The sequence below is a fragment of the Apteryx rowi genome, unplaced genomic scaffold (genome assembly GCF_003343035.1).
Source record: "Apteryx rowi isolate R43461 unplaced genomic scaffold, aptRow1 scaffold_102, whole genome shotgun sequence".
Taxonomy (NCBI): Eukaryota; Metazoa; Chordata; class Aves; order Apterygiformes; family Apterygidae; genus Apteryx; species Apteryx rowi.
In genome coordinates, this window is record NW_020447220.1 from 312,338 (window position 1) to 334,454 (window position 22,117).

At 48.2% G+C, this 22,117-nt stretch overlaps 1 protein-coding gene across 1 annotated transcript in view; it reads left to right on the forward strand.

The window, feature by feature from the left end:
* The window catches only part of LOC112965718 (gamma-aminobutyric acid receptor subunit gamma-4), a gene marked incomplete at its 5' end in the record, with an annotated part of 32,580 nt that extends 12,629 nt beyond the window's left edge, over nucleotides 1-19,951 (forward strand). The window contains 6 exons of the mRNA XM_026064981.1: nucleotides 10,304-10,524; nucleotides 11,132-11,214; nucleotides 12,753-12,890; nucleotides 14,055-14,207; nucleotides 16,700-16,902; nucleotides 19,406-19,951. Coding sequence (XP_025920766.1) covers nucleotides 10,304-10,524; nucleotides 11,132-11,214; nucleotides 12,753-12,890; nucleotides 14,055-14,207; nucleotides 16,700-16,902; nucleotides 19,406-19,699 — 1,092 coding nt within the window. The remainder of the gene's footprint in view (nucleotides 1-10,303; nucleotides 10,525-11,131; nucleotides 11,215-12,752; nucleotides 12,891-14,054; nucleotides 14,208-16,699; nucleotides 16,903-19,405) is intronic.
* Between the last annotated feature and the right edge of the window lie 2,166 nt (nucleotides 19,952-22,117).

Genomic DNA, 22,117 nt, shown 5'->3' on the forward strand with positions numbered 1-22,117 from the left:
TTTCTCCCTGATGCTTTCCTCAGCCTATTGCTCCCTTGAAATCTCATTAGGGCTGGACTGTGGTTTTATGGTGGCATGAAAAGAAGGACTGAGAAAGAAAAAACAAAGTAAAGTAGTGAGAAGGAGCTAAACTGAGAAACTGGCAGGGCAGGAAGAGAAAGCTGGCAAGCACAGCAAGGGATCACGAGAAACAACATGAAACAGATTTCCTTGAAAGAGTCAGTGGAGCACAGTATGCTCCCGGTCACTTTCCTCTTCATCTTGGGCCAGGGGAGAACAGTGTCAGGAGTGAGGATTTCTGCAGAGGGCAAAAAACCCTCCCCCTTTGCAAAAGCAGAACCTTCTCACATTTTTTTAATTTGCTTTTTTCCTTGAGAGTGAGGGTTAGAAAGGGATTTATACAGGGAAACACTGGCTTTCTTTCTGGGCAGTGCAGGGGTTTTCGTGCAATCCCAGCATCCCAGGGACATGGGTAGTACAGGTGCGCTGTGCCTTCTCAGACCTGTTTTTGTGAGAGGAGGACAGTGTAACATAAGGGCTCAGGAGGTGGGCCTGTATCTTAGGTATCATCCTGTCTCACTGGTTCTTGGAGAGCTGAATCACACAGCCCACCTGAGGCTGGTTTCCTCGTGACATTGTATTGTCACGGCTCCCTCTGTGCGGCAGCCATAGGAGGTCCATCAGCCCCCCGCAGCCTGCRGTTAACCTCCTTGGCGCAGCGCGGCGCTCGATGCTCATTAGAGGGGAGAGGTTCTCACAGAGGAGGGCATAATTAGGAGAAGGCCATAGTGCATTTCCTGCTCCTTGTGCTCTATCCCTAAGTTTCTGTGACTGGTCACTGTCAGAGTCTGCTGAGACAGAGAGACATGGCCTGACGTGGTTTTGGCCCCCTCTGGTTTTGCACACTGCTGTGCCATGCCATGTAGTTCCTGCTCTGGAAGGGTGCTTCGGTGCCTAATCTGTGCAGGAAGAAAAGCTCTTATGGCTCCAGTTGTCTGCCACTCTTTCCTTCCTGACTTGACCTCAAAACACAGCTTCTATAGCAATTTTTCTCTCAGTAAGACTGGATTGGGAGGGACTTTGTTCTCTTTGCATGACACCTGGCATCCAGCTGAGATCAGTAGACAAGGTCACAGGTCCCTACAGACAGGCAGTCCCTGCCCTGAAGAGCCTACAGCCTAACTAAACAAAGTGAAGTCCCATGAGAGGGTAGGAAGGTGGGTGGGAAATGATGAGGTGCTTGAATAGGGCCGTTAGGGTTGAAACCATTTGTTTGTGTGGGGGTATGTGAAAGGTAGTAATGCATTTCTTGCTGAGGCAGAGAAGCAGAGTGGTGACTTAACAGACCCAAGGGAGTGTGGAGAGGGTTATGGAGAGCAGGAGGAAGGGAAAGTAGAGTGGGGAGAAAGGGAAAAGAGGAGAAAACTAAGAAGGCCTGGGAGGATGAAATAACAGCAAAGAGAATTGGGCAGCAGAGTCAGACTGTTCAGTCCCTGAGCAGGAAGGGAAGGCACTAAGACCTCCACAAGGTGTACAGCGGGATACTTTACCTCTGCAAGCACCCCCAAATAGTGCAAAGGGACTGGGTGTAAATGAGAATCAGACCCTAAATCTCAGAGGGGCAGCTGACTTTGCCTCCATCTGGAGCAGAGGTAGGCTCTGCTGGGGTCTGACAAACCCAGCGGTGCTGCCAAACTGAAGGTCCCTTCTGTATCAGGTGCCAGATTGGAGAGGGGGAGAAATGCCCAGCTAGTGAGCCCTAAGCCCAGTAGGGTGCTTGCTCTACTGCTTTGAAACCATATAGCCACATGCTGAAGGACCCAGACACTCAGGGCATTTATGGGCATTTGGAGGAATATCCTGCCATCCTTCCCTTCACCTGAGGGCCATTTCCCTGTAATCTCAGTGCCACCAAAGTGGGATACTGCTTTCCTTCCTGTCTCTGCTTCCTAGAAGAAGGTGGTGAGTCTGAGCAGGAGCCTGCAATCAGCATTAGGGGAACCCAGCAGCCCCCAGACAGCAAATTCTTACAGAGCTCAGAGGGGAGGCAGAGATTTGGAGCAAGCAGCAGGTCAGAGCTGGAGGAACAGATCATGTTCCCAGGCAGTGCTATCCTCAGAGATGTCTCCTTGGGGACAAACTGACTATCCCTGATCCGCCCTTCTCCGAGAGCATTTAGGACTGGACACCTCGAGGGACCCATGGGGCCCTCCCGTCTACCCTCGCCTTCTACAGGTGAGCTGCAGCAGTTGCTCCCTCAGTCCTGTGTGGTCTCAGACTGCCCACCCTGGTGTTTCATTTTAATCCCAGTGGGTGCATAGGAATGTGAGGTGTAATTAAAAGAATATCAGCTTCTCATCTTACCTTGGGGAGGTAACTGCATGCAGTGAGGCTGTTCGGTACCTCTTCCAGCCCTTTCAAAGGAGATTTCTTTTTGTCTTGTCAAACACCCCTCAGCTTAAAGGGCAAAGAAACAAGAACACTTGCCCGAAGTGCTAAGTATTCTCTTCCAGTTATCTGATGTGCCTCGGTCCTCACCTCTTCTCTCCCCCTACCCCCTTTGCCTTCCTTCACAGAGTTGCTTCAAGCCCAGCACCTTGGGGAGCTTTTAAGCATTCAGCAGTAAGGCTTGACATGCAAACAAGACTTCTGACACATGTGGCTTGGCTTTGCAAGCAGCCCAGGCAGTTCCTAGAGATCACGGTAACTGAGCTGCATCCTTGCTTGCATTGGAAGGTGCTTACACATGACTTTCCACCCATTGCATGTCCTGTCCTAGGGGTGGTGAAAAAACAGACTAAAAGACAGCAGCTCCTTCCCTGTGCTGCTCTGCATAATACTTTGCTGAAGTATTTAGTGTCTTCCCCCTTAATTATGCTGCCCCATCTGCGCATAGCGCCCTGTGTCCATTCTTCTGCCTTTTCAATAATAACCTCGTCAGGGAGAGTGCAGACAGACTGTATTTCTATAAACCAGAGTCTGGCTGATGTCATGTCTCGATTCAAGGACTTTCCTTGATCCTTTGGGTAATAACTGTTAATCAGATGCTAAAACACACACGTCTAGGTCACATGCCCCTGGGGCTCACAGTGACAGACTCCGTGTGCCAGGCTACATTCCCATGAAAAGAGGAACAGACACCATGGAAATTGTGAGCTGTCTTGGGGTTTCACATGAGGCAATAACATCACTGAAGAATAGGAAGTGGTGCTACAAGGGAACAGCTCAAAAGGAAGGATTTGGAGGAGAGAAATAGTCTGGGGTTGTTGGATGGCATGGGCATAAAAGCCAGCTTTTCCTGGTTAGCAGGGAGCCAGTGTTGGAGAAAAAGCAGCTGACATTCGAACATGCTCAAAGCACTCTGTAACTTCAAAGCAGTTAATCTTCCCAGTACCTGGATGGTCTGTAGCTGGGGTCCTGGAGGATGCCAGAACTCCAGCTACCCATTTCTGAGTTTGTACCTCTGCGGTTCATTCTTACCTTCGTTGCCAGTTCTGTGTGARGGAAGCTTCAATGGGACAGGGACTTGCACTGGGGAATGGCTGTCCCTGGAAGTGTATGTCTCTCTGTATCCAGCTGTGACTGGGGAAGATGTCCCTGGTTGCACATGTATGAGAGCAGGCATGAGCAGAGGTGTGGGGGAACATGCAGGTAGAGATCTCAGAAGCCACCACTTAGTTTTTAAAGCCCCCTGTCCAGTTCCCACTTACAGAGACTTTGAGGGTGAGCAAGCCATGACTGGGGGTTTGCAGTTGACAGAGTAGCATGTACAGCATGTCCTGTTTGAAGGCTCCTGGCAAGAGCGATGATTTTTAACAGGGAATTTTGTATTATAAAAAGAACGCTGTTTCTACTGAGATTCCCTGAGCAGAGGCGAAAGGCATTCAGACAAGGACAGTGCTGTCAGTGTTGCTGCAGAAGTGAAACAGATGGGAAGTTCAGTGTGTCACCTTGAAAACACAGATCATCACAGCTCTGCTCCTTTTGTCCTCCCAAGCTCCCCTCGTCACTCCAGCATCACAAGCAGAAAGCTCCCTGGGGTCCAATTTGGGGAGAAGAGGACCTCAGGAGCATAATGGAAACTTATATTCTCTTTCTTTTGCTCTTTGTGTTGGGGAGATAAAACTCACTCTCCATTCACTCTGCGTTTTGTACAGTTTTGTTAACCAGAAGGCTCATTCCTTCCGTCCCAGCGCACCCCAGCTGAGATCGGGGCTCGGCACTGTCCAACCGTGCAGTAAGAAATAGCACCTGGCCCAGAACAGGGAATGGGGGCAGGCATCCATGAGCAAGGCGTCTCACATTACCAGTGGGTCAGTGGCAGAACAGAGAGAAGCCTAACACTGCCCACCACTCATTAAAGTAGTTGGTGTCGGGCAATAGCTTACACAGTTAGTAGACATCCTCCCTGCTTGCTGCCTTTTAAGAGAGCTTGCACATGTCATACCAGAAGCATGTTCCTGCCCACAAACTGTGGGGACAGTAAGTTGTAAATCAGGTTTGAAGATTATTTTAAAACAAGGTTATTTTATTTACTTATCAGAGTGCAGAGAGTGCCTCTAGACATTTTGCTGTTACTGAGCATCTGCCTTGGGCCACGGAGCCAGCTCCTTGGAGCTGCCCGGGCCCAGGATTTGTCAGATCTGTTTGCAGGCTTGGAAGAAAGTGTGTGATGTCTGCTGAGGGGAAGCCCTCTCCTGCGCAGGGTGCAGGGGCAGTAAATTGCTTAGCGCGGTGCTGCCGGAAGGGGGAATGCTTGGGCTGAACCCTGTTTTGCAGAAAAAGGGGGAGACTGGAGGAGAGGCTTCCTGACTTGTCGTGAGCTGCACAGGGACACCCAGCCAGGCCTTGAAAGAAATACACTGCTCCTGAGGCTTCTCTGATAACCCCACCACCACTGATTTTCGTGAATTGCACCACCCTGAAGGGTTTGCCCATAATACTTGTTTTATTCAGCTCTGTGGTTAAGCAATAGCATGGACCCATCAGATTCACATCATCCCACCTAAAATGCTAGCCACCCTTCCCAGGAAAGCAGCCTGTTTAATTGTACCACTGTGAGGGACCTCGCTTGGAGGTGCAAAGGGAAGGGGGCTCCATGAATAAAGAAAAATATCGAAACAATAAAACCTAGAATGAGCCTGGCAGAGGTATTAATCTCTCGTCCCAGCTGTTATTTAGGATTTTTTCCATGAGAAGTTGAAAAACACATCCTGAGATCCTTAATTTTTAACCTAATTTAGGAAGACCTCTTGATCTTGCAGCCTTGCTTCTCTCTCTGCGGCATTTGTCAGAAAGCTGAGCTCTTAAAGAAAATTGAGAAAAGATCTTGTTGATGAATAGAGAGGGACCATGGAGTGCTGATTCCTCAGCGCCCCATTAAACTCGCTCTTGAGGAGAGTCAGCTGAATTGCACACATGAACTTGCTTGGAGCCATTTACAAATTACACATCACAAGGATCTAGCACTGCGGAGCTGCATGCATTTGGTGTACAAGGTAACCTGAAAACACACGCTATTGGTTTCAGGTTGTGTCATGCTGACCCAGCAAGTTTAAGCCATTAGTCTGCAATTGGGTGGCCCTAACCCATATCAACTCTGAACGCAGGCTGGAGCTTAACCCGGAGTAGAGTTCCTGGGGCCAAACACAACTGGAAATACTGGCTGATTCCCCACATGTGCGTGCATGACCGCACACATGCACAGCAGTGAGAGAGAAGGCACAGGAAGGAGCTAAACAAGGCTAGGCTGGAAGTCCTTGCTGTCTCAGGGCATCAGCGTAGGATCTGGAGTCTAGACTTAAGGTCCGTGTTTGGGATGGGAAGCAGTCGGGTGCTCCAGGGCCATGAAGGTTAGGGTAGAGCAGTTGGGGCTGGGATGATGCCAGGAGCAGGGGTTGGGGTGGCACTGCTTGGTGTCCCACAATGACAACAGTGGCCAGCTCCCACTTGTCCTGTGCTGGGGGCAGGCTGATTTCTGAATCCTTTTTTATTTTTCTTTTGTAATGAAAATTTGGGGGTTTTCCTTTGAAACAAATTTTCCCAACAAAATTCCAGAGCTTTTCATTTAAACAATTTTTTTTTTAAAAAATGGAAGGGTTTGGAAGTGGATTAAAATGTTTTTTGCTGGGTTTTCTTATTTTTTCTTCCAAGATGAAATATTCCTGTCAACTCCACATCCCTGTATTTCCCCAAACGCTCTTTCACGAGACAGATTGTGTTTCATTAATTGTTTTGAAATTCTACCATTTTCTGGAAACAAGTTTCCACCAGTGTCTATGCTGTTGATATGAGAAAAACGAGGACTGATCAGTGACGTGGAGCAGTGCCAGATGATCAGGGTGACCAAGGACCGTTGGGGACACGCTGAAAGGCTGAGTTGGATCTGAGCCCACACAGTTAGCAACAGAGATGCTGCAGGGCATGCCTTAGCTTCGGATAAATACACATAGGAGTATGTAGGGTAGGCAGTCTTCAGCATTTGCCTTACTGGTAGTTTGCTTTGTTATTTTATGACTGAAGTTTGGTGTAATATTGTTTGCATGTCAACATGTGCATGCTACTCCAAATGTGATCCAAATGGCACAGCTAACTCTTGGAGCGACACCTCTTATTTCTTTAGCTCCTTCTGTTGAGAAAGCTAAAAAGCCCATGCTTTTAGAGACAAGTTAACAGCCTCCATGTGCTGCACAGCAGATGGTGCAGTAATGTTGGAGGTGTATTTTGTAATAACCTTTTTCCACATGGGGATATTGAGGTATAGAGAAGCCTCTTCCTGTTGCTAGAGAATGAATCAGTGGCAGAGAGAAACTAGGGGTGCAGGAATTCAAGAAAAAGTGCTTCCATAAGTCTTACAGCCTGAAGTCTTCCTGCAAAACTTTAGATATTCCGCCTAGGTCAGCCTAGACTCTTTTTAAGGCCAGTAAGAGTGTAAGGCATCTCCAGAAGATGACTTGCACTACTTCATGTTGGCATGCCTACCCCTCCTCATCCTGCCCACGGTCAGGTGCCTCCTAGTTTAATCAGCTCAGTCAGATGCCTACAGCTAAGTTGGATGAATCTGTGATATTCTGATCAATGTTCAGAGAAAGGTCTGAGCACTGGCCAGCAGCTGTTTGATGCAGAGTTGCAGTCGTGCAAGGTACTTCAATGCAAATGGTATTTCAGCTCCAGATGGGAACAGGTGCTCAAGTCTCCAGGAACAATGAAAAACTGGGATGTGTCCAAGTTTGGACCCAAAGCCTGGGTTCAGGTGAAAAGTCCACAGCAAAAAGGGTTTTCTCCTTGGTGCTAGTGTGGATGTGGCTGTGCCTGAGGTCCCTGGGATAGGAGCAGGTTGTTGCCTAGCAGTCCAGCCTGGAGGAATGGATCTCACCGAAATGCTGAGGGAATAAGATTTGCAGTGTGAGATTTCTGAGGAAGGATCTGTGGAAAGAAAAAAACATTGCTCTAGACTACTTTTGTTGCCCTTGGGAGAAGGAGGAATTTTAACAGTGCAGTATCAAATGGGTCAGAGGACTGGCCATCCAGAGAAGGCAGTGAATTGTGAATAGTAATAGCCAGAGAGAATTATTGGAGAAATGATTGAAGGCCAGAGCATTTCTGTATAAATCTTGCTTCAGATAATTCTGAATGAAAATACATTTGTAAATACCAACATTTCCCAATGGGTTTCCCATCTAGAGGGAAAGGACTCAGCTCAGCTAATAAGTTCTTCTCCATGAATAGCTGTGCTTATAATAGCCACTGAAATTAGATCAAACCACAGGACAGGGACAATAGCCACTCAGACTTTCAGAAGAGCTCAGTGGCTTGTGTGCTGCAGTCTTTCCAAAGGTTGGCTATGAATGGCACAAGAGGAGCTCTTTAATGCTGGTCCCTTCTGAAACTTTGGCCTTGACAGCTAGTGCTAACCTGGGATATCTGACCCTGAACCCTCTAGAAACTTTAGCACTGGTTATCCAAGACCTGAATGCTGAAATTTACAGCAGGGCATCTGACCTGGGCTGCCAGGCCAGAAGTGAGATCTCACAGGTTATCCCAATTAAGAGGTGAAACTGATGATGACATCTAACATGGATTTATCACTGCATTTTCGCTTGCTTCCTTCTATGCCAGAGGTGCTGCTGGGGAGGAGCAATGTAGGCTCACAGCAGCTCAAATTGGGTTTTGCAAAGGGTTTTTTTTTGGGGGGGGAGGGAAGGAGGGGTCAAAGTCTGTGTTATTCTGGCTTTGACACCTGCAAGGAAAAGAAAATGGCCTCAAGCAGAAGGAAGTCACCCTTCCACCACCATTCTTTTCTTGGGTTCCCACTACCCTGTCTTGCTCCTGCTGTGCCAGCACTTCTTTGCCTGCCTGTGGGCTCTGTCTTGCTGCTTCACAACCTGAGTCATGCATCCACTGCCCGCACACCCCATCTCCGAGCAGCACCCAGTGCAATCCAGAGCATTTGGATGCTGGAGTGAGCTTTCCCAGCTTCCTCTTTCTGGGCAGCAGACATGCTGTGCACCTGGCTTTGAAGGCTGCTGTTATCCTAGCTCTCTGCCTTCAAAAGGGAGATTAGTGCCTCCTCATGGCTGTTTTAAATGAACTGTGGAGGTGATGCCCTCACTTTGAACATGCTTTAGCCTGAAGTGTAGCATCTGTCCCCAGTTGGTGCTATGTTAGGACCTCATCCCTGTCACTTTGGCTCATTCCTGTGTGTGACCAGGGTGGAGGGAGTCAGCTCAGAGAGTGAATCGACTGCCTGTCAGCAAACGCCCTTTTCTCATGATCTCATTCCTATGCAAGGGATGTTTTCAGTACCAATCTCTTTCATCACCAGTTGGCTGACAGTGGAATGAGGGCAAGGAAAATGAAGAAGGGAGTCGCGCGCTGCCCCACTCTGCCTCCCCCAGGCAGGACACACTGTCCAAGGGAGTGCTCTAAGAGTGCCACATCTATTTTAACGGCATGGTTTGAGGAAGTCAGCTCTGAACCAGCAGCGAGGGCAGCAGAGGGAGGACACGCTGCAGTCATAAAAATTCCACCGACATAATTCAATAGACGGAGGAGGGAGCAGGAGGGAGAGATGGCAAAGTTGGACACTGTTCATCTCTATCCATAGGAGAGAAAGGGAAGCAGTGCCTCCATTGTCTTGGGGGTTTAACAGGAGTGAAAGGGAGCAGAAGTCATGGAAGAGCTGTCAGGAGCAGGTGACAGCCTTTGGTATGAGCTGGTGGAATTGAATTTGGGGGTCTGGGTTCAGACAGCCACTGAGTGCTGGGCGTGCTCCTGCATGGCATTAATTAGCACGTCTGCAGGCAGGCTGAGAAAAAGGGTAAGGAACAAATTGGCTCACTGTAGCAGCAAGAAGCAGAACAGTGGGCTAATGATGTGGACCAATGCCAGCCCAGTCCAGCTGGGAGCAGCCTCCCAGAAGTGCTAGTTATGGGTGAGCTAAGACACCCCGTCTCTCACCAAAATCAAAGGTCTTTGTTATGGTGCAGACTCTGTTTTCTGACTATAAAAGGCTCAAGCAAAGTTTGAACTGGCTGCACCAAGAAGAGTTGAGCCCATAGCAGGCCTTGCCCTGGTTTGTTTCCTTTTCTAATCTTCAGCAAGGGTTATCTGCTCAGAAATCTTTAATGCCCCAGTTTTCCATATAAATACTAGGAATAACACTGTGCCCTGGGCTATTCAGTCCATTTATGGTCTAAGCCTTGCATGAAAAGGATAGATTCTCACCAGGTTTATGCACAACACTACTACTGCTATTTGTAAAAATTAGATGTATGGATCACTGCTGGATTGTATCCTAACATGTAATAGAAAGAGTTGTCTGCTTGCTTTCCCTGGTAAGCTGGCAAGCAGCCTTCCTTGCCTGTATTTGAAAGGTGTAGCTGAACTATTAGGAAAGTGAGGGAGGAATTTAGGATTGGATTCAGCCAGTGGCCGTGCTGAACGTTCATGCCTGTGCCCAGAGGTGTGCTCAGCTTGATCTGTCTGGCAAGAGGAAGCCCAAGTCCTTGTTCGTACCATCTTGGCTTTCTGGGTAAGGGTCAGGCCAAACAGGCTACAGCTCAGTCCACCAGCCAACACACAGTGCTCGGCTCTTCTTATATGCGCTGTGGATGTTCTGACCCTGAGCTAGAGATGATCCACAGTCTAGGAAAGGTGACTGTGGTCACCAACAGCTGCTCCCAATCTTAAGAAGCAAATGTTCTGGCTGTAACTTCAAACCAGTAGCCTCAAAGCCAGGAGACAGGGTTCTGCCTTGCCTGAATCCCTCTCAGAAAGACATGTTCTTTCTTATCTTTGACAGGAATACACCATCGATATCTTCTTTGCTCAGACATGGTATGACCGGCGTCTTCGTTTCAACAGCACCCTCAAGGCCCTCACACTGAACACCAACATGGTGAGCCGCATCTGGATCCCAGATACCTTTTTCAGGAACTCCAAGCGGGCTGACTCCCACTGGATAACCACTCCTAATCAACTCCTCCGCATCTGGAATGATGGCAAAGTTCTCTATACGCTCAGGTATGTTCAGCAGGCACTGTAGCTGGCTGCTAAAAAGAGGGAACGAGGAGCAGATCAAGGCAGAGGAGGTTTCCAGATGCCCTGAGACAGAGTAGTGGAGATGTAGGTGTCTCACAGTGCTGATGTTGCCACACATCTGCCACTTGTTGCAAAACAGGCTTCCCCTTCCTGAGATGAAGGCTCCTGAAAAATCAAAGCATTTTTCCAAATTGTACCCAGAAAAAAGTCAGAAGTATAAATGGTTTCCCAGACCAAAATCCTTTAAATATTTGTGTTGGCCAGTCCAGCTATTTCATTTTGATAAACATTTGGCTTTTGTCCCCATAAATTCCCATTCCCATAAATGAATATGACAAGCTCACTAAACAAAAAGTTCTTTTGAATGTGAAAATTAGATCTTTTTCCTCACTTTGAAAATATCCAAGTGTACGTTTTGTTTTGCTGCTGTTTTGAAATGTTTTTGCAAACAGACTGAGCTTCAGCAAATTAGTCTCTCTCTTTCAAGGAAGGGAAAATCCCTCTGTTAGTTACACTGTGGTGTTGGAATCAAACTACTTTCACCAGCAGAAAATCTGAGGCTCCCACTCTCTCTTTCTCTCTTTCCCAGACTGACTATTGAGGCTGAATGTCTGCTCCAGCTGCAGAATTTCCCAATGGACACTCACTCCTGCCCTCTGGTTTTTTCCAGTTGTGAGTATCCATATCTTAAAAATAGTTTTAGAAGGCAAGTAGTGAAACCTCAGCGCAGTAAAATGCTCCCCTAGGGACACCATCCTCCCTTTTAGCTGCATTTTCACCTAATCTCTGTGACCCTCTTCTTGGGCCAATATCCACCATGCCCTGGAGCATCCTCCTACTCCTGGACTCGGAAGGAAWTCAAGGCAAGATTCACAGCATCTGAGTTCCTCCTTAATTTGGATGGCCAGTTGCAGGTGATTATTTCACTGACTTTCTGTCACCCTGACTTACTAACCCAAATGCATCCTTTCAGCTGGCACCAGTCCTGCTTAGCATCTTCCCCCGTCTCCTGCTCTCTGAGGGGCTGGTTTGGCTTTCCAGACCGGGAAAGGTCTCAGCCTCAGAGGCAGGCCTACTTTCTGTACCCAAGGCCATCATGAAGGGGAGATACTCACATCTCCAATCTTCATCCCCGTTTATCTGTTCTCATCAGCACAGAGGGCTGCTGATGCTGGCACATCTCCACAGGTAACTTAGCAGGGATCCTGTCTGCACCAAGAGATTCCCAACCCCATGTGTTGGCTGGAAAACTGATTTAGTCATCTTCATGCTGGTTCAGCCTCTCCTGCTTTCTCTGCCACTGAAGAGATGCAGCTCACGTGGCTCGGAGGTGCTTTGGAGGAAGGTAGCATGCTGAGGAGATAATGTCCGCTAGTCTCCAGCCATCCCTCATTCTTTGCTAATTAACAGTACATGCCATACATGCTCAATAATTAGAAGCACAGTTTTAGTTAGCTGTCAAACTCTCACTCCTTCCCTCCCCTGAGGAGCTCTCTGGTAGGTGTCGAGGTCCCTGCTTCACACTGGGCTTGTATCTTTGCCAAGAAAGCAGAGCCAAGAGAAGCCACACTCCCTTCTGCAGGAACCAGGTCTCCTCCATGGGGAATGCACCCCTTCTTCTCCATTGATCAGCTCCCAGGGTGAGGGGGACAGAGATCTGCAGGGCAGCCATGACCATGCTAACCTCCACACCAGTGGCTTTGCATTCCTGGAGTACCCACTCCTAGGAAGGGAAGGTAGCCATGAGGAGAGGCAAAGGCCCCTCACTGCCCCGCTGTCAGCACTCCACTCCTCACAGCAGGTTGGTCCTATACCCAGCAAAAAATGCCTAGAAAAGAAGTATCCTGAAAAGAAGGGCAGAGGAGAGCTGAAACCCATAAGGACTTCAGGCTGGGGGAATCCTGTTATACAAACCCAAGTCTCCTTCCTACTATCCCTGTGGTTAGAAAGGCTCTATTTCTGGCATTGCTTTTCCCATCCCTTGGGCTCAAAAGCTGCCCGCAAAGGGAGATTAGGTCCCTACTCCTATTGCATGGGGAGGATGCCTAAGGGAATCTAACCAAAGGGCATCAAAAATACCTACCTGAAGGCTTCAGATGTGTTTATAAAGCATCTACAGTAAGATGCCAAAGCTGTTGCAATCAGGGCAGGGGATGGGATACAGGCACATCATGTACTCTCTCCCCTGATGTTCCTGCCTCTTTTCCCAGATGGCTACCCGCGTGAGGAGATTGTCTATCGCTGGAGGCGCTATTCCATTGAGGTCTCTGACCAGCGCACCTGGAGGCTTTACCAATTCGACTTCACAGGGCTGAGGAACACCTCAGAAGTCCTCAGGACTGGGGCAGGTGAGGCAAAAGTAGCCAGCTCATGAAAATGCCAGCATGTCGGATACCTTATCGGAGACAAAGGAGTTATCAGGCAGCTCCATGATGGTGGGGAAGGGAGGCCGCAACATTACAGAGCCAAGGGGAGTCAGACCTGATGTGAAGAACCTAAGACTGAGAAAAAGGGCCTATGCTAGAGGGAGTAGAGGTGTCGGAGATGAAGGATGAGGGAAAGCAGAGTACGGGGCAGGTCAGAACTGCTGACATCTGTGGACTGTGGAGGGACAGTGCTGTTGCGAATTAAGCTGTCCCTAATCAAAGGGTTCAGGAGGGAGAGGAGAAGGAGCTCAGATCCCCTCTTGCTGCAACAGTGGCTGGCTGATGTTTGTCATTCTTATTTCAGTAATTGCTTACAAGTTCCATCTTAACTCTAGAGCTGTTGGGTTGCTTTTGTTCAGCACTCACTATGAGCCTCTGAAAAGAAGAACCTCAGCTGTAAGTTGTCAAATGAGCAATGAGGATGTGCAGCACCACATGGCCTTTTTCAGGGATAGAACCAGAGACAGGAAAAGTTATTGAAGGACACCTTTGTCGCAGCTCAGGTAGTTAGTTGGCAAGCCAGTCAGTGGGCCATGTAGCCTGTTACAGCTAAATAGCTTTCTATAGAACAAGAACCCCTACAGCAATCATCTGAAGATAAATATTCTCTTGAGATATCTTGAGTTCTTCTTCCCTGAAACTTTTCCAGACGCGTGCTTTTCAATGTGCCCAGGCACACAGCCAGGCTGACATAAACACAGACTGAAGGTTACACAGCCAGCCAAGCAGCCAGCCAGCTAGCCAGTTAGACGACCACAAAGCCAGCCCACAAACTAGCCACAAATCCAGCAAGTCAAGCAACCACAAAGTCAACGATCCAGCAGGGTAGTCACAAAGCCAGCCAGCTACAAAAACAGCAAGCCAGCCACAGTGCCAGCCAGTCACAAAGGCTATTCAGTTAGCCACACAGCTGTCCACAAAGCTAACCAGCTGGGCAATCACAAAGCCAGCCACAAAACCAGTCAGCCAGGCACTTCAAACAAGAAAACCTCAACAGAAACACTCCAGTTCTCAAACTTCACTGATTCCTGTGTTTTCTAGGAAGCCACATATTATTATTCCAATGTCTCTGTTGCTCTTTCCTAGGGGAGTACATGGTGATGACAGTTTCTTTTGACCTGAGTAGACGTATGGGTTATTTTGCCATTCAAACCTATATTCCCTGCATCCTGACCGTTGTTCTCTCCTGGGTTTCCTTCTGGATCAAGAGAGATTCTACACCAGCCCGGACATCTCTGGGTAAGAGACAGGTTGTTGCATGTCTGGTGCTTGTTGAACTCTGCAAGAGTAGCAGGCTGTCAATGTTAAAGAATGAAAGCTCCTAAAGCAGTTTACCATTTTTTGATGTTACTCGGCTTTCTGGAAGAYATTGCACTCCTCCATCTTCCTGTTTGTGACACTCTCCTCAAGCTCAGCTGAATCCCTGGCTGGGCTTACCTGGATCACTGGACTATTTCAGGCTGGCACAAGATTCATGTATCTTGATCTGAGACCCCTGTGACAGCCTCTTCCAGGCTGACCATGTGGTATTCTCACACTCTGAAGGGGAGAGGGAAGGGGCATGCCATGGCTTTGCAATACTGTCCAAAGGTCTCCTGCCACAGGTATGTATTCTGCATTTCCTCATGACTTCTCAAGGGCTCAGGGTAGGTCCAGCAACATGAAGGTTGTTGGGTCAATGATCAAAGTTGCTCAGCTGTAACACAGAGTCCCAAGCACTGGCAGAAGATGGAAGGCTGGTAGGTACAGGTTTTCTTTGTCACTCACACCACAGCAGGAATCCAGGATGTGGCAACAGCCCTGCTTACTGCTGAGTAATTTGGAGTGGCTCTTCAAAGCAGGATAAAGCTCATGTTGATCAGATCTTGCTCTTATAGGAGCTAGAGAGTTCTTCACCAATTTTAACACACTTTGGCTGTATCTATTCTTCAGCAAGCTCTGCTTCCCAGCACTGCCTCAGCCCTCCTTAATTGGAGGTAGTGTTGCCAGCCCTGCCTGCAGGCCTCTGCCAGGAGGGAGGGGAGAGGCGAGGGGCTGTCAGCATCAGGCAGGGCTAATCCAAGCTCCTCTGTTCTAACCATCTCTCCTCATCTTGCTCTCAAAATCAGTTTCTTTGGTGCCCCCAGAGAAAGCAGGAGGAGGAATTGAGTGTCATTTCCGATGGAGGTAAGGGTATGCCATAGTTCATGACTGGAAAAGGAATAAACAGCAAAGGGCAAAATGTTCTACACAGCTGACACCACTGTGGTGGCTGCCTCAAAAAACACATGCAGGTTCCCCCAGGAGAGGGGCTCTCTCTGTGGGAAGGGACCCCAGCATATCAAGAATAGTGTATTCTCTTGACAGCCTCTATTGTACTTCATACAAATGATCCCCAGTACATTTGAAGCCCATCAGGCTACATTAGGGAGATATAAACCCCGCCAATTCCATCAGCATTTCAAATATATAGGAAGTCACATCACAGCTGCTAATGCGAATACAGTAGGAAAACATGAAAATCTCTCTCTGTGCTCCCACCCAGGGCCATTGGGATAAGCACAAGAGAGGGTGACATGCAGGCATATTTAGATTAGTGCTAGAGAAAGAGGAGCAGGAAGAGTTCCTGCTCATTCTCCACATCCTAAAAGCAGTGGATGAGATCATGATACCAACCCTTGGAGCTGACCTTTGTTGGCTCCTGATACTTAATCTCTGGAAACAGGTCTATGAGCATTATTGCTGTTTCAAAAGCTATTCCAAGTCCCATTCAAGTCAAAAGAAATTCCTTACAATTTCTGCGCATTCAATGAGCTTTGCATTGGGCCAAATTCATCCTGGGAGCAAATGCTCAGAGACAAAGGGAGGACACAAACTGGGCCCTTTGCATTCTGGGCCATGGTTCACATCAGCCAGAAATAGCAGTGCTATGATGTCTGCAATATTGTCACACTTGTTGCTGGCTCAGCTGGACATCACTCACTGAATTCTAACTCATCCATTGACTGTCCAAAGTCATCTGTCCACTGTTATAGCCCATGTTAGCATGTCCTTCCACTGGATTCTCCTCTTGTCATCCAAGCAGCTGTCCCTCGTGTGCAGCCTTAAACAGGGGCTGAGTTCCCCATTCCTTTACCAGCCCACATTGATGGCCTGTATGACCTGATTTCAAACAGATCTTATTCCATGAAGCATGTCAAAGGGCACTGCAGGACCAGAGTCTGGCTGAGTAGAGCAAAAAAAGGGAGCAGACAAAAGCCATTTCTCTCCCATAGGTACTTTTTGAGCCATTAAAAACATCTCAACATCAGCCCTGGGAACAACAAAGTAATTCCCTGATGTGTTGCACCAGGAAATAATTTTTTTTGCTTCAAATCGCTCACAGACAGCCATGCACCCAGATACAGAAAGGCAACAGGATTCAGGAACAGACCATTTTAGCTCTAAGGCTGCAGCTCATGGACCCATCTGGGAGCCCACATGTTTCATTTTGCTGTACCAGCGAGAAGCTGTGGGGCAGCTGTGCTGCCCTTTGTGGAGTTCACCTGCTCCCCAGAGTACTGCACAGATCCTTTTCCTACATTCTGCTCCCTCATACCTTCCTTTCAGTGGAGGGGGACACTCCCCCCCACCCCCGGACTGTCCAGGCAGGCCCTTTGGAGAGGAAAAATGTGGATGTTTTGGCAACCCAGAGCATGGAGAAGATAGAAGTGCTACTCTTCATTACCTGAACCAGCTCTTTTCCCTCTTAGGTATCACCACTGTGCTAACAATGACCACCCTGAGCACCATCTCCCGCAAGCACCTTCCCCGTGTTTCCTATATCACAGCCATGGACCTCTTTGTCTCTGTGTGCTTCATCTTCGTCTTCGCAGCTCTCATGGAGTATGCCACGCTCAACTACCTGGTGGGAAACAAGAAACCACTGGAGCACAACAGCAGGAAAACCAGGCTGGTAGGTCTAAGGGGCCAGAAAAGGTGGATGCTGTTAGAATCCCAAGCCATTTAGGAATACCCCTCCTGCACCTACACTGGAAACTGCTGAAGTTGTTTAGTTGTTTAACACACCAATCCTGTGTACCTGAGGCCATCACACCCTGCTTTGTGCTGGGTCAGAGCACCTGAAAGGTGAGACACAACTGGAAAAAGCCACTGAGGCTGCCCTACAACAAGGGCGTCCCTGTCAGAGCCAGGCACTCTGCCTCTTTTCACAGTCACTGGAGAGCTGGTCAGTACAGTTTAGGGATGCAAACATCTGCTTTAAGATGAGTCAATCCACATTAGGCTCTCCAACCCGTACTGATTTGATCTACATGGACTATGGAGGCATCTTAGATAGCAGAGATCCAGAAACCTAGTGTCTTTTGTGGTCCGTCCATAAGAAGACCTGCTGAGTGTGGGGTTAGTAAACCCAAAGTGGCATTTATGCCATTGAGATCTGTTCAAGCTCATGGCAGGTACTCCTGACACATCAGCTGAAACAGGGCTCTGAATTGGGTCCAGACTGAAAACTAAAAAGCCAGATCTCTTCCTGGTCAGCCTCATTTCCCAGCATGGGTGGAGAGAGCTCTTCCATAAAACTGATGATATGCCTCATCTCCTGGAGCAAGAGGTTATGAGTCACAGCCTTGTCCCAGCTTTCCTCCTGCAACTGACAGCAACCAGAGTACATGTCTGGGCTGCATGCTGTGTCTCCAGGGATAGCTGAGCTCAAAGGAATGAGGGAAGAGGCTAGCATAGCTGAAACCAAACAGTCCCAGTTTGCTGCACTGAATATTAGTAGCAGAGATGGGGAATCAGACCATTTAGATCTTCCTGTCTAAAGCTGTGCCATAGGATGCCAGGGAGGTAACTTGTCATGCAGGGAGCTGCCAGTCCCTGCAATATGCCAAGGTGGTGATTTAAAACAAGATGCAGAGATGGGGAATGATCAGTCATCCCTCTCCATTGAGTTGTGCCCATGCTATGAACTGCCTAATTGCTAGTTGCATGAGTTTTTGTGTCTAGAACACTTTTTCTTGCCTTTTTTTTCCCTATAAGGGCAAAAAGGGGCAAGAAGGAGGACCCAGGAAACTACAGGCCAGTCAGCCTCACCTCCATCCCTGGAAAGGTGATGGAGCAGCTCATCCTGGAGGCCATCTCCAAGCATGTGGAGGACAAGAAGGTGATCAGGAGTAGTCAGCATGGCTTCACCAAGGGGAAATCATGCTTAACCAATCTGATAGCCTTCTATGATGGAATGACTGGCTGGGTAGATGAGGGGGAGAGCAGTGGATGTTGTCTACCTTGACTTCAGCAAGGCTTTTGACACTGTCTCCCATAATATCCACATAGGCAAGCTCAGCAAGTGTGGGTTAGATGAGTGGACAGTGAGGTGGATTGAGAACTGGCTGAATGGCAGAGTTCAGAGRGTTGTGATCAGCGGCGCAGAGTCTAGTTGGAGGCCTGTAGCTAGCGGTGTCCCCCAGGGGTCAGTACTGGGTCCAGTCTTGYTCAACTTCTTCATCAATGACCTGGATGAAGGGACAGAGTGCACCCTCAGCAAGTTTGCCAGCGATACAAAACTGGGAGGAGCGGCCGATACACCAGAGGGCTGTGCTGCCATTCAGAGAGACCTGGACAGGCTGGAGAGCTGGGCGGAGAGGAACCTCATGAAGTTCAACAAAGGCAAGTGCAGGGTCCTGCACCTAGGGAGAAATAACCCCCGGCACCAGTACAGGTTGGGGGTTGACCTGCTGGAAAGCAGCTCTGCTGAGAAGGACCTGGGAGCGCTGGTGGACATGAAGTTAAGCATGAGCCAGCGATGTGCCCTTGTGGCCAAGAAGGCCAATGGCATCCTGGGGTGCATSAGGAAGAGTGTTGCCAGCAGGTCAAGGGAGGTGATTCTCCCCCTCTACTCAGCCCTGGTGAGGCCMCATCTGGAGTGCTGCGTCCAGTTCTGGGCTCCCCAGTACAAGAGGGATGTGGCACTGCTGGAGCAAGTCCAGYGAAGGGCTGCAAAGATGATTAGGGGACTGGAGCATCTCTCTTATGAGGAAAGACTGAGAGAGCTGGGCCTGTTTAGCCTAGAGAAGAGAAGGCTGAGAGGAGATCTTATCAATGTGTACAAGTATCTGAAGGGAGGGTGTCGAGAGGATGGGACCAGACTCTTTTCAGTGGTGCCCAGTGACAGGACGTGAGGCAACGGGCACAAACTGAAACACAGACAGTTCCATCTGAACATGAGGAAAAACTTCTTCACTGTGAGGGTGACAGAGCACTGGAACAGGTTGCCCAGAGAGGTTGTGGAGTCTCCTTCTCTGGAGATATTCAAAACCCGCCCGGACGCGATCCTGTGCAACATGCTCTAGGTGACCCTGCTTGAGCAGGGGGGTTGGACTAGATGATCTCCAGAGGTCCCTTCCAACCCCAACCATTCTGTGATTCTGTGATAAGTCATTTCTCCCTCCTTGTTACAGCCATCTGCTGGTGTCCAGGTGATGCCATCCTTCACCACCATCAACATCAACAATATCATGCACTGGCCCCCAGAGGTAGAGGAGGATGAGGATGAAGACCCTGGCTCCCCATGCCTGGAAGGGAAGGAATGTGAGAGATTCTTCTGCTGCATTGAGGACTGTCAGACAGGGATGTGGCGGGAGGGGAGGGTCCGCATTCACATCTCCCGCCTGGACTCTTACTCCCGCGTGTTCTTTCCCACCGCCTTCCTACTCTTCAACATTGTCTACTGGATAGCCTATCTGTATCTCTAGCTGTTCTTTGTCCTCAACTGGAATGGACTGGAGGCCAGCAAAATGGGCTCTTCAAGGAGCATAGCAAACAGTGTCTCTTCCTGTTGTAGTCGATCATTAGTCTGAGCAATCCAATTTGGTGATTCCTTTTTCCTGCTCTCATCTCTTCTGAGAAAAAACAGACAACTTTTTTTTTTAGCTCCCAAACCTGTCTTTTTAGAGAATCTTCCCTTCCCAAACAACCCTTTCTCCAACACCACCAGCATTTGACTCCTTGTAAGATGGCCCAGAAAAGTCAGTTAGGGATTTTGTCAAGAACAAACACCTGAATGTGCTTCAATTTTCCATCCAGTCCCGCTCCAAAATTCCATGGGAAGTGATGGCAAATTGAGTTTTCTGCATAATTTTTAAGTCTGCAGAGGAAATAAAGTAGATTTTACAACTTCTGCACCACCTCCACCAATATAGACTTTGTGGGAGTGCTAGAGACACGGAAAGGTTAGAAGGAGAGAGGGGCCAAAGAGGATGGCAGTACAGCCTTCCTTCTGCCGGGAGCTGGGATTGGCCAAAATGCTTTGAACCTGCCCAGAAAGCTGGTTGTGGCACAGACAGGAGTATCCTGTAGGATATCTGGGGAGCATTCCTCATGGATTGCACTGCTTGTTGCATGACATGGCACCCAAGGCATCCACCCAGTGAGGCTTTGCTGATCCTCATCAGATGATGAAAAGCATTTCATGAGTCTAAATGGCCTGCTGTCTTACCAGGACAGGATCTCTAAGGGCCCGTGGTGGCATCCTGCCATGTGGTCAGGACTTTGACCAGAGTATGCAGCTTAACTTTGGGCGTAGCCAAAATGGGGAGAAAGCCCTTATGCTACAAAGACCAGAAGGTGTCTTGTATGCCTGTTGTGAGGTAGATGTCTTCAGCCTGTCTCAGGTGATCCAGTGCTCTCCTTCACATGGATAAGTGTTGAAATCCTCAGATCTGTGGACAATAGTAGGTGCTAACCTGAGAAATGGGTACTAGGGAAAGGAATACTAGCAGCTACCCCTGCACCTACCAGTGGTGGGGAAGAGTTGCTGCAGTTCAGATGTGTTTCCTTACTTTCTTCTTTTTAATATTTAAATTAAAAAACCAGACTTCACTAAAACTGTATGCCTCCTCCCACTTGCCACCAATCTATGCCCCTTTTCTTCCCAGAATCAGGAAGGGGAACAAGCCATGCATGGCATTCCCCATCTGCCCTCCTTGGTAGCTCTCAGGAAGCTCAGACAGAGACGGTTCCTAGTGTTCTTGCTCTCCTGCCAGGTCTCTGTCAGCTGTGACAGGAACCATCAACACCTAAAGAAAAGGACTGGAGAAAAGTGAAATACAGTCTGAACTGGGAAGAAACTGCATAATGTAGAAGGGGAAGCTCAGGCCCAAGGTTCTTAAGGTGTAAATCAGCTGCTTCCCCAATTACACTAACTGCTGATTTGGCCCACAGCATAAGTAATCATGAAAAGCAGTGTACTATGAATATTTACTTACTGCCTAAATTAAAAACAAAAAATCTTTTTCTAAACAGAGTGTTTTAGAAACAATTGTTACTTAAAAGGCTTGTCACGAGAAGAAAGCTGGCATGGCTGCAGAGAAAAAGTTAGGAATGGCTGGCTCACAGGACAGCTGACAGGGCCAGGCTGTTTTATATATTCTTAGACAGCAATTTGATCTGGTTTAAAGATGGATTTTGACACTTAAATCTGATCTGAGTAATGAAGTGTCATGTTTAATTCATTCATAAATACAGCCTTACCTTGGTTCCAGAGGAAGAGCTAGAGCACCTAATTAAGTACACAATAGTACAACACTCAGCTAAGTACAACCTAATGGGGTCAGACCAGCATAGCTCTGGAAGGGAAAATTGTGCCTGTCTAACCTGTTACAGTTCTTCTTTTAAAATACCAAGTAAGAGATAAAGGTTACTCAGAAGCATAATTTGCTTAGCTACTCCGACAGCTTTTGAAAGGATGGAAAGAAATTATGGCGGGTGGTTCTAACTGAGGAAATTGATTTAGTAAAAGAATTATTAAGGAGGTTCTAATTAGAGGAAATTAATTGAGGAGAGGGGGGGAAAAGAATTGTTAAAGAGGCTCTAATTAGAGGAAATTAATGTTTTAGAGAGAGACAGAGAGACAGAGAGGGAGAAGTCTAAGAAAAGAATCAAAACAACTTCCAGACAAGGAGAGCTGCTGGGTGACGGTGCTGACACCCAGCCAAGCGGGCTGATGTTCTGCTTCTGATAGCAAAGCACTATTAGATGTAGCAATAGAAAAACCTCCTATGACTCAACTGTATGCTGACAGGGAGCTGGATTAGACAGGGATCTGTGATCTCTGTAGGGACCCAAAAGGAAAGAGCATCCTAGATTAAAACTGGCTCACATGACAGACTCTG